Source organism: Neolamprologus multifasciatus, chromosome 23 (genome assembly GCF_963576455.1).
Source record: "Neolamprologus multifasciatus chromosome 23, fNeoMul1.2, whole genome shotgun sequence".
NCBI classification, from domain to species: domain Eukaryota; kingdom Metazoa; phylum Chordata; class Actinopteri; order Cichliformes; family Cichlidae; genus Neolamprologus; species Neolamprologus multifasciatus.
The window spans coordinates 18,202,129-18,214,776 of record NC_140460.1 but is presented as its reverse complement, the minus strand read 5'-3'; the positions used below and the strand labels follow the sequence as shown (position 1 = coordinate 18,214,776).

The following is a 12,648-nucleotide window of genomic DNA, read 5'->3' as shown; positions in this document are numbered from 1 at the left end:
GTTGTAACAAGATAATGTTTTTGTCTCTTTCAGGATCTCCTGCTCGTCCAGCCATACAGATCAACAAGAAGCCAAATTTGGTTGGAAAACCTGGAGAAACGGGTAGGAACTCAATAAGAAAAACAATGAACTTTGTCTACACCCTTGTTTAACTGCAACATTTATAGTTTTCTGAAGGTTGAACTGTTTTTGTTTACATATTTTCCATCAGACAAAGTTAACAACTTCAAACAGAATGATAAACTGCCTGTCCTGAAACCCAAAGTACCAGCAGTGACCGCCAAGCCGATCAAACAAGAACGGAAACAGACCACAACTGCAACACCAACTACTACTGGTACAAAGATTTCCACTTGGCAATCAAGTAGTAGTCATCAGCCCAGTTTCGTCCAGTTTACCACATGCACACTGCAATTTAAGACAATTTTCTCCTGCTTATTTTGAAATGTTTTGCTAGTTTAACCAAATGCATGTGACCAATGATTGAACATGAAGTCTATTTACAATATGCTGCCAAATGGGGCCTTGCTGGGCACTTTAAAAGTTTTCATGTCAGTCACTGCTTTCTTTGAATAAAGCTTTTGGAAAATATAGTATTTTTTAACTATATACTCACTCCCAAAAGAAACCCACAAAAACAAAACAAAGAAAAAAAAAATTCATGGACATGCACAATATGCACAAAATATTACAAACCAGCTTACAAGAAGTAGACATACCTTCTTGTAATATTTTGCTTTGTTTACAAAAAATGTTGCACATAAAAGGAAGGTCATTTTTTCCCCAGAAGGTTTATTCTTGAAATTAGACAATTTGTGTTGTGTTTCTTCTTTCAGCACCTCGACAGGAGTCATGGGAGGAGTCAGATCTTTTTAAATCACAGCCATCCTCTGAGATTGATGCCATGGGCAAAAAACGTTACGTAGGTAAGCTGAAATGGTCACTTTAGCAGGACATTGGGTTTTACCGTACAGCGATACAGACATCAAAACAAGCATTTTTTGTTCCAGCTCCAATTACAAATACAAAGTGAACCTCAAACCCCAATGATACTTATGCTTTACATTCATGTTCTCTTTCTACAGCACCTCATGTCATCTACAAAACTGGAAAGAAACCAGATGAGCCTTGCTCTATTACCTCTTCCCTCAACTACTTTCCCGAAGATGAACCCAGTGAGACAAATGTGACATCACCACCAAAGACTCAACCCTCCAACCTCACTGTGGTGACAGTGGAGGGATGCCCATCTTTCATCATCTTGGACTGGGAGAAGACTGACAATGAAACCACTGGTACTTATTAGCTGAATTTTTATTGCAGCAGCCCAACAAAAAACTGAATGAAATTGAAACTCTTTGGTGACTAACCTATAACACTCCTATGGTGGTTTTAGCTGTGTTCTATCACAATTCTGTTGGTCATGTCCTAATTCTGTCATCCTCTTCTCAGTGTACGAAGTCATCTCCACTGCTAAAGGCCCAGATGGAGAACAGGTTTCCATCCTGACTACAAACCAGACTCATACTGCCGTAGAGAACCTCAAACCTGAGAGCAGGTAAGTTCTACCTAAATTAGTTTTCTTTCTTCAACTTTACTTTTCATGGAGTTGAAGTCAAAGTCGATTTCTAAATTGTAGAATTTGAGATTGGAAATCGACTAGCCTTGTGTACCATGTGCAAATTTTCACAGCCTAGCATCAGGAGTTATCTGCAGATTTATTTACCATGATTTCATGTTATGAGATTGATTTGCTGTGTAGCCAAGAGAACCAGTCAATTTGTCGGCTACACAGAAGAAAGAGAAAACATGAAAAATGTGAAAAATCTCCAAACGAAACCAGTTCATTACAATAAAGCAGGTTTATACATATTAATCTCTGGATTTTAAGTGTTTCTGCAACTCAGATCTGACTGAACATCTGCTGGTTGGCGTTGCAGCCATTTCATTCAGCTGTTCAAACAGCCCAAGTCAGTTGAGCCCAGTAAAATAAGCAGAGCATCTGTTACGCTTGCTGACGCTTTAACGAGCCGCGATGTGGGAAAGCTTTCGGTGTGAAGGAAGGTGGTTAGAAATTAAGTCTGGCCCATGGCAAGTCTGGACTCCAGTAAAACCATATGAAAATAAAGAGCTGTGAGCAGAGGTCATGGTTTTCACTGTCATGCACGGGTTGCATGATGTTTGTGACTGTCCAAGCTTATAAAACCTGTTTTAACAGTCAGTTGTGTAACTTTGATACAGTATAAAAGAACAGAAAACAATAGTTGTTGTATTGTTTTTTTAGTGACCTAGAGGAAATGGTTAAGGAGAAATCCTTTGCTACAGTAAAATCACTATTATTAACAAGTAGTTTCTAATATGTATTAGAATATATTGGTACTTGTTTTGGGCTCAGCTGATGTTTTTATTTTATTTTCTACTTTACTTTGATAAATTATAGTTCTTAATAAGATTTTGCAATATAGTTCATACCTAAGTAAGTACTACATTTTCTTGTACTTTGTGGCATCTGAGTTTGCTGTGTCATCTTTGAAAAAGTTATGACTCTATTCCTGATTATGTATTATTGTAATGCTATATTTTCCCCCATTTTTTAGTTACGAGTTCAAGGTGAAGCCAAGGAATGAGCTGGGCTCAGGTCCTCCCAGTGAACCAGTGACCTTCAACACAGAGTCAGGTACATTCCTGCTAAACCCAAACTATGCCTGTCTTTAGAGAATGCCCAAGCCAAAGCAGTTGCAGTCAAACTGAAACTCCAGGACCTCTCCGTGACTTCAAATGTTTTAAACAACAAGTAAAAATGCTCCAAACTTTCCGCTCATCAGTTAAGACTAATGTTCACCCTCAGCGGCAGCTACTGTTTCTGCCCATTTCAAATTCACTTAGCAGGAATTGCAACTCATTGCAGATGTATAATTAATTACCGCTATTGCATAAAGGTAATTTCCTGCTAGAAATTTATCATAATGTGAGACTTGAGACTTCACTCCTGATTGCCTGCAAAATACAATTAATCAGTTATGCAGTCATCCATAACTGGACTTTACTGATAGAATTACTAACAAGTCACTGATTTAGTTGTTTTTTAAAAGCTGACATCCAGAATATTGATTTTTTCAAACATTGCATGAGTGAATTGATATCCTATATTTCAAACACAGAGAAATAATTAAATGTTCTGCTTCACTGATCTAGATGATGATGAAGGTTGCTGCTCACGTTATAAGAAGGCACTCCTGCATCAATGTGCAGTATGCTTTCTTTATATAAGCTGTTAAGACCCTGTTGTTATTCTTTCCTTAGCGGACCCCAGAGTGAGTGAGAACGTTTCAGGTAAATTAACATCCACCTTATGTCCACATGGTTATAAGAAAAGCCTTTGTTTAAAGGTACAAAGTTATATTTATTTTTCTGTACAGGAAAAGATGCCATCTGGACTCAGTTCCCCTTCAAGACAGACTCATACTCTGACTGCCATGGCAAACAGTATGTGAAGAGGACCTGGTACCGCAAGTTTGTTGGTGTACAGCTATGCAACTCACTTAGGTACAAGATCTACCTGAGTGAAACACTCAACGGTAAGTACAAATGCTGAATTTATTGCCCACTTTAACAGGGAAACTGATCCCAGATCTGATCTGTTTCTCTATATTTCCCCTTATAGGTAAATTCTACAATATTGGAGATCAGACTGGCTTTGGTGAGGATCACTGTCAGTTCGTTGACTCATTCCTGGATGGGCGAACGGGCAGACAGCTCAGAGCTGACCAGCTCCCATCCAGACAAGGTATGAGCTTTATTTCAGTTTTCCTGAATTTTCCTGAGCTCCTTAGTGAGCATGCATTTTTTGGACATTAAGATCCAGTATACTGCATGATTTGTCTTAAAAAAAAAAAAAATTAGTTATACCTGTACTTACATCTCATTTCAATTCAATTCAACTTTATTTATACAGCACCAAATCACAACAACAGTCGCCTCAAGGCACTTTTTATTTTAAGCTAGACTGTACAATAATACATACAGAGAAAAACCCAACAACAATTATAGCACTTTGGAAACAGTGGGAAAGAAAAACTCCCTTTTAACTGGAAAAACCCTCCAGCAAAACCAGGCTCAGGGAGGGGCGGCCATCTGCTGCGACCGGTTGGGATGAGACATAACAGACAAATGTAAAACATTATATTTAAATCCAGTGTGACACCCACTTCATTGTCATTGTCTTTGATGCCCATCTAGAATAAGAGTTCAGAAACCAGAGAGGACATTTTAGAATCTTTTAGTTTTCCCATTTCCTTTAGAATCACAATCATTTATTTAGTATTATATGTCCGTACATTTTTATTACAATAAATAGGAAATTCTGCTGCTCTTAATCGGGTGCTTTGATACAAATTGGATAGAATGTATCAGATTTAAAATATGTTCCTCATCACGTATTGTTCTTTTTTGTCAAGGTTTCTTTAGAGCATTGCGTCAAGAACCTGTCCACTTTGGAGAAATAGGAGGACATTCTCATGTCAACTACGTCTCATGGTATGAGTGTGGAACACCCATTCCTGGCAAATGGTAGACGAACAGTCATCCTCACAGAGGCCTATGATGGGATTTGTTGCCAAAGCTTGGATGGCTAAGCCGTGCCTCTGAATTCTCTCAACCATGTTACTCAGTGCTGTAAAAATGTACAGGATATACTTGTCAGGGACTTTGTAAGGAGAGAGCATTCATCATAAATGATATAGCAACCATGCCTCATTTTTAATATTTATCTAGCAGCAAGGCTAAAGTGATGTTAGAACATGAAGATTCATAGAGGTATCGTTTCTCTGACTCATGCTAGATATATTTTATTTTGTATTGAAATAATGGGAAGCTGGCTCCCTGGATTACTATTTTCATAACTTGTGAGATGTTATTTATCAAAAAGTCTTTGATTGCATTGCTTCACGAGGGCCACAGATGGGAATTCACAGGAGTTTTTTTTTTTTTTAAAGAAATGCCATAAAAAGTAATTCAAGTGAGAGGTTTTAAAAGATACCATCCTGCTTCACATTCATCCATCGACAACTGGCAGTCATCCATATCACCAGTCTTTAACCAATGCTTCACTAGTTAGTGTGGAAAATATAGACAGCATCATGTGTAATAAATTTACTGCATATCAGCAATAAGAAACCTATTTTAAACATTAAAAGTAAATAATGTATTTGAAAATATAAATACCAAATAATGTACTTTCTGCTCTGAAAGGTGCCCCAAAAATACAGTCCGGTGATATTTTTCAGGAACTAAGTTAGCATTGTAGGTAACTAATCCAGCTTTGTGAATCTGCTGTTCTTTAATTAATTTTCATTATTAATTAATCTGCCAGTTATTTTTGATTAACCAGTAAAAGATAGCCCATCCAATTTCTGAAACACATATTTTGCTTACTGTCATGTAATTCTTATATTTAAGAAGCAGCAAATGTTTTACTTGAAAATAGACAAACAATTAATTGATCGTCCATTAACTGATCTATTAATGGAGAAAGAGCTGCGGCTTTTCTATCATTGTCCTTTAAAGTAAATATCAAGCTGGCCTGAGTTTTGGTGCTTTAAACTACATTTTTAGGTGAAATGCCTAAAATTCATGCTTTACATGTCAATACGTTGGATGTGTTGACTGAACGCTGAGCTTCGGTGAGAGGCTTTTACACTTGCATTTTGCACAGCAGAAATGTATTTATATGTATATGGAGAGAATGTATTTTTTTTTCAGTACATTTTTGCAGATGCATTTCTCTCACCATGGCCCAAAAAAAAAAAAGGAAAAAAAACAAATGGTACTATAATATGCTCTTCTTTGTCCTTCCTCATGCTAGAGCATGGTGGGAAACTAATATTGCTGCCTGATTGCAAGTCAAAAGCAGAATTATTTACATTTTAATAACCAAATTACGTTTAAAGATTTTATTTCTAGTTAGGTAGGGTTAAAATATTCAAATGGGAAATTAACTTGTTAACTGGTCCTAAAGATGGAAACTAATTGCCATCTGATGCCTGGTTAATCACATAAAACATTTCCCTAAATACAGTCTCTTTCTGTATTTTACCAAATTAACTCATTGGAGCCATAGTTGCCCTGGTGGTTTTTCAAGCTCAACAACAGACCCAGTCATGCAGGCCTAGCAACCCATCACATGGCAACCACCAGTTACTAGGGAAAAAATATTGGAGAGTGGTTGCTAGATGTCACTGGCTGAACCTGGTAACAAAGTAGGCACTGCTCCAAAAGCCTACAGGACCTATAGATTGGCATGGAAGATGCCAACATGCTTGCAAACACTCTCAATATTTTCCCTAGCAAGCAGTCTATAGGTCTGTGAGACGAAAGCCTAAAGTAGGGGCAGCGATAGCTAGATCAGGAACGCTATGAGTATCTGTTTCCTTGAGTAGCTAGACAACTAGCCTGTATGCAGTCCTCAATGGAAACCTCAGACACCAGTTTTATTCACTTACACTATTTGTCACAATCAGATAGTTGCGGGAACAATGAGCCATCTGGCTCAGAACTCAGACATTTCAGTCTTTAAAGGGTTTTTTTATATCTTCTTATGGAAATTATGCATGAAAATAAATCCTGTTATATTGTTTGTGATATGTTTAGCAACACATAAGAAAGGCATTAATAACTGGAATTGAAAGATACAATTTTTAACAATTTTTAACGAAAGTAAAGTTTCATCAAAACAAATTTAATGACCCAATGAACAACAAAAATGTCTGAGACAAAATCTGATCATAATAACAACATTAGTAAGAAAACAGTAATAGATAACTATAATGTGGCTGAAATGTTCTAATGATGTTCTGATGGCTAGCAAATCCAGAAATATCTGCATTAAACGTGCTGTTTACTTAACCAACATCTAGAGATGGCAACTAAGTTAGAAAAAGTAATGGAGTGCCATGATCTGCCTTTCTACGTGTCTTCAAATGGGCATTTCTTTAAGGGCACCTAGTCTGCATTTTCTTACCTGTCATATGAATATAACATTAAGATGCTGAATGTTAATATTACGAGTCACCAGGTTTCAAAGAATGAGGTTCAAGTAATCCTTCTAAGCCAAAAGCTCAGCTTTCAAACTACTCTGAGTAGTTAGTACAACCAGACAGTATAACTCTGTCAACAGGCTTCCAAATGTTGGCCAATCAGAAGAAAGAAGGGGGAATGGAGTTGTTAGAAATGCTTAACAACTCACTTAATGAACTGAGGGGTTCATTAAAAGGAGGGCTTTATGAAGGGCAAATATAAGTATCAATTTTTATTTGAACTGTGAATCATGCAAAGCTACTCTAGTAGAGTCAAGAAAAGAAGCAGAGTGCTGAAAATGAGCAGACTAGGTACCCATTCAATTAGTTGCAGTGTGTATTGTAATATAAATTTTCTCACTGGCAGGAAACAGATTACATGACTGTGGTATCTGAGAAGTGCAGTAATGAAAGTCACAGATTAGGGCTATTAACTAAATTGCTAATCTATCTTTATAATACTTAAGGCTGCCGTTAACTTCCTGTCCTTCCACCAGCCTCAAACTTACCTGCTGTCACACTAATAATATATGGTGGAGTGATGGAGGCAGAGACAGTAGAGAGCAGTGATATAATACAGCATTAGCAGGGTGTTTTCTGATTCTTCCACACAGTGTTGCGCAGTCCTGCTTAGATGCTGTTTCCTGACAATAAAGCAGTGTACTGTGCCTTTACCTTCCAGCTGCAATCCTGACCGCCTTCATTTATAAAGCCCATTATTATAAAGCAGGGATCATTTAAAACAGATGAGTGCTTTGTAAGGAAAAATAAGAATGTATTGCTGTTGATGTTTTTCTACATACATTTGTTTCTATATTGATTTTTAACAATAAAGAAGTTTTGAGTCCTTTTTAAAAAAAAGTGTCTTTATTTACCCTCCACATGCATAAAGCTTTATCTGTTTATTACCTAGAACAGAACCTTATTATGTTTTTCTATTTTCTTAACTACTATTAATTGAATTAATCAATACTTAATTCAGAGTTGTCAAGATTTGGAGACTATCCCAGCTGTCATAGAGTGAGAGGCAGGGTACATCTTGTAAAGATCACTAATCTGTTGAAGTAAAATAATAAATTTAACCCATATTTCCTAACTCAGGACACAGGAAATGTGTTTCGTTGAAGATGAGAATGAAAATATCAACAACAGTCACATCCATTATGTTTAAATTGGGAAATGCTCGCAGGGATTAATCAGAAAGTCAGACAGGATGGATAGGAAGTGTTTATCTTCAGCTGTGTTCAATTTCTCAGCTCCAGCCTCTTCACAGCTGAAAATTAGAAGTTGGGGAATATCAAAGTAAACGCCTGTGACTGTAAGGGGGGGAGTAAACGCCACTTAATGTTAACACAAATAAAAATCTTTTCAAAAATTTTTTAGTTCACACAAGCACTGAAATCCACCTTTAGTGACAGACCAGATTAAATTTTTGCCTTTTGAAGATGATCAAACAAGTTTAAAGAATCTTAGACATTAATTTTCTGCTTAAGCAACTTCTTGAAATGAGCTTATCAACCTGTAGCATTTCAGTCTGGTGATTAGGTTTGATCACTATACTCAAAGACAATAGTCTATATAGATATATTAAACATTACAACATTTCTAAATAAGGAAGTAAAATTCAGAACTTGCCAAAGGTTTCTGTATATCTACTCCAGGTACATATTAGAGCTAAGATAAGATAACCAAGCATGTTGACGTTACTTAAAAGCCCTCTTACAAATGTGATTACTTCTTTTCTGAAAAAATAACACCGCAGTGGTCAAAATGCCAATTTTGATCATTTTTATCATGCAAAAAAAAAACACTTTTTCAAAATACCTTGCAGTCCTGTGAAAAACTAACTATACCTCAGTGTTTCCATGGGAATTTAAAGGGTAAGTAGCAGCCACATGATGCTGATTTGAATGCACTTGATGAAAAGCAGAAGTTTTGTCAGTTTGCGGGTCTGGAACCTTCAGGTGTGTGTTAACACGGTGCCAAAGAAAAAATACATCAGCAATGAATTAAGGGGAGCAACTGTTGCCCATCAGTCTGGGAAGGGATATGAGGCTATTTCCAAGGAATCTGAAGTCTATCATTCTACAATGAAAAAAAAATATTTACAAATCAAAAACATTCAAGGCAGCTGCCAAACTTCCCAGACACGAATGCACAAGAAATTCACCCCAAGGTCAAACTGTGCAATGTTCAGAGAAACTGCAAAAAACCCAAGAGTGAAAAACTGTGTTGCCGTTCTTCACAGATTCAATGGTCGACTTAGAGAAAGTGAACCTAAGAGAAGATGTCTTTAAATTTGGAAAACTGACTGAGGTCTGGTTGGACGCAGCTGCAGACTCCACACTGAAGTCATTAAAGTGAGGGACGAGAACATTTTTAGGGGATCATATTGTGTTTTTAGCCCCTTCTCAGATCATCCATCCTCATATTACCCACAAACCCCCTCATCCCCCAGTGTCACAAATTCAACCGCAATTCCAGTTAGAAACACCAGCAGTGATGTGACAGATTACATCAGTTTTCCAGTTCTGAAACCACATAGAAAGAAGGGAAAATAGTGACGACTTCTCAACTCTGTGACCAGAAAAGTGGAGGTTTGTTCACCATGAACGAGGAGGAGAGAAAAAAAAAATCAGAGCAGGAAGTCTCGTCAGAATAAGAGCACCGTGTCAGGTCTGCTGTAATTTCACCTTGTGATGTAAGACATGAACGCTCTCTCTGGATCACTAATGACAAATGGGACAACTGGTAGGTGAGGTAATGCCTGGTTCAGAGAGCAGAAAAAAACTGTGGGAGAGGCCGAAGCAGAAAAAAACCGTGGGAGAGTTTGTCATTCACGACATGCAGAGGTTGGTCAACTTGTCAACAGCTGCACAGTTTCTTTAATCTGAATCAGTCTGGTACCAAAATCCAACAATAAGCTTTTCCTTGTGTTGCTTGTTGCTGTTTATTTGTTGCTTTTGATTGTTGCTGTTTTCTGTGTTGATGATGATTTTTGTTATGTTTATTGCTGTTCAATGATTCTTGCTGCTTGTTGTTCCTTTTTCTTGTGTTGTTATTTGTTCCTTTCATCACGTTATTATCATTTGCATTGTTGCCGTTCATTGGTTATTGCTTGCTGCATTTTTCATTGTTTTCCTGTATTTGTGTAGCTGTTTTATTGCTTTTCTATTTGTTGTTACTGTTCATTGGGTTATAATCATTTATTGCTTTCATTTGTTGTGTTTTGTCGTGATGTTGCTATTTTTCTTGCTTGTTACTTTTTGACATTTGAGGCTTTTGATTGTTGGTTGTTGTGGTTGTGTTGCTGTTGTTTCGTGTCTTGTTGCTGTTTTTCGCAATGTTGTCTTTTACTGTATTTCCGTTTTAACGTTAAGTTTTGCTGTTACATTTTGTTGCTTTTTTAATAAATTTGCTTTTCATTGTTTTGCTTTTTGCAATTTGTCACTTTATTCCTTTGTGTAGTTTCTTTGTTGATTTCTTTTTGTTACCGTTTGTGTTGTTACTTTCAACCATTGAATGTTCTCTTGCAATTTTTCATGTCATAGATGTTATTGAGAATGTTGATGCATGTAGCTTTGTTGATATTGACATGGGCTGTATCATATTTTCTTGTTTATAAGTGTTATATTGCATTGTTTTTATTTGTTGTGATGTTGCTCTCTGCGTTTAGAAAGACAGTGCTTGACCTGTTGTGTGTTGTGTACCAAGCCAGTGGATGTGTTTTTTATGGTGAGGCTAGTTTTTTGTGTTTTTCATCATTTTTTTTCATGTTGGTGCTTTTTGTTGTTGTTTTTGTTCTGTTTTTACCTTTCACTATCTGATACTTTTTTTGCATTGTTATCGTGTTATTTTGTTTCGTTAGTTATGCTGCTATTTTATGCTTCTGTAAATGGATACTCTGTTTTGTAATATTTCATTGACCTTGTGGTTGAAGCCTTTGGATTTTTCCCCTACGAGTGTTCAGAATTGTTAGGACAAAGGAGCATTTTCATCACAAACTCTGCTTCTCTGTTGTGATTTTTCTTTATTCGCATGGCATCGTATCAGGCTCCAGACTTGATCTGAGAAAAGAAGCACTGCATTCGCCTCGATCTCCAGGAAATTGAGATTTTCTGGTTTTAAGCAGGAAAGGCGAGAAGCGTGAGAGAAGGCAGCTGCATGCATTGTGAGGGATTTCAGACACAGTTGTAGCTGCATACAAATGTGTTGCACGTTTGTAAAACAAGAATTTTTGCAGCGAAACGTGAGAGACTGTAAAATCATTTTGAACTTGCTACAGTTTGTAATTTCAGAGCCCCCAAAACAGCATGGCAACTCTCCAAACTTTTTCACTTTCATTTGACATCCTGCAAGTTTTCAATATGTCTTTAGTAAACAACAGTAGGTTTTTCAAGTTTACATTTGGTTAAGAAAAAAAAAAGAAATAAACATTTCCAACAGAAATGCCAAGAAAGAAACAGACATCCGCAGGTTTGTAGAGCTCAGTATCATTTCAGCTGCTAATGAGGGTACTTATCAGCCTCACATTTAATAGAAAACAAGTAGAACTGAATAATTATACAATTAATCAGCCATTCAGTGATCAGGAAAATAATCTTTTAATCATTTTCAAGGAGACTACCAGGAAATCTTTAGTGTTTTATGTGGATTCTATCACAGACAAACTAATATTTATTGATTTAGGACCAGATAAATAATAAATCATTTCTGACAGACCATGGACTGAACAGTCTGTCAGATCCATTTCTACTTTGCAAATCTCATAGAGAATATCTTATTTAAGATGCTTTAGCCCTACATTTGCTGCAAGCTACTTTGTGACCCACCTCTACTGTAAGCTTTCTACTTGTGCTTTTTCTAATTCAATCAATGACATGCATTTTCTTACTAATTCTGTTTCTCTCCTAACTTTCCTCACTTCTCCCAGATTTTTCATCGAAAATCCAATTACATTGAAGTTTGTGAAGCGTATGAGGGACACTTGGAGTTCCACATTCAACTGAATAATTCACGCTTCATTTTAATTACTGAATCACACTTAATTTGTGATTTGCTTCAGGTTGTAGGCAGTAAATCATCTCACATAAGTTAAGAAAAAAGGTCATGAATTCGGTGAAAATTCAAAACGTGGCATTTTTTAAAAAGTTCTCTTTGTTGCACCATCAGCTCAGAAGACTCTCAGAAACATGGATAGCGTAGACATAAAACGTTCCCCCAATTTCAAAGTTGTGCTTACTGTAATGAAAAAAAGAGCACAATTTTTGCCCATGTACACAAACAAGCATGTCTTTTCATGGCTTTTTCACATTTTGCCATAAGGCTGTTTTGGATGGAAGGTGAGGTTGCAAACCAGAGACCCATTGCCAGATATAAATGACTGAAAACAGAAAATGTCTTCTTTAAACTCTAGTCATCCCAACTGAAGCCTAAAGGGGAATCACAAGACTACAGCAGCAAAAGGGGCTTATTTTATTGTTAAAGTGAAAACTTTCATCAAAAAGTTTATTCTCATGTGCTTCTTCTGACCAAACTTTCAAACATTTCATTTTAGACAAAGAAGAACACTGGT

General features: G+C 36.7%; 1 protein-coding gene across 19 annotated transcripts in view; it reads left to right on the top strand.

The window, feature by feature from the left end:
• The window catches only part of abi3bpb (ABI family, member 3 (NESH) binding protein b), a 32,601-nt gene extending 27,614 nt beyond the window's left edge, over positions 1-4,987 (top strand). For all 19 annotated transcript variants that reach the window (XM_085151574.1, XM_085151576.1, XM_085151580.1 and 16 more), the window contains 10 exons: positions 34-102; positions 212-337; positions 837-926; positions 1,086-1,295; positions 1,453-1,558; positions 2,598-2,677; positions 3,304-3,333; positions 3,420-3,578; positions 3,665-3,787; positions 4,458-4,987. In XM_085151574.1, the coding sequence (XP_085007700.1) occupies positions 34-102; positions 212-337; positions 837-926; positions 1,086-1,295; positions 1,453-1,558; positions 2,598-2,677; positions 3,304-3,333; positions 3,420-3,578; positions 3,665-3,787; positions 4,458-4,573 (1,109 nt within the window). In that variant the 3' untranslated portion in view covers positions 4,574-4,987. The remainder of the gene's footprint in view (positions 1-33; positions 103-211; positions 338-836; positions 927-1,085; positions 1,296-1,452; positions 1,559-2,597; positions 2,678-3,303; positions 3,334-3,419; positions 3,579-3,664; positions 3,788-4,457) is intronic.
• Positions 4,988-12,648: the final 7,661 nt, after the last annotated feature.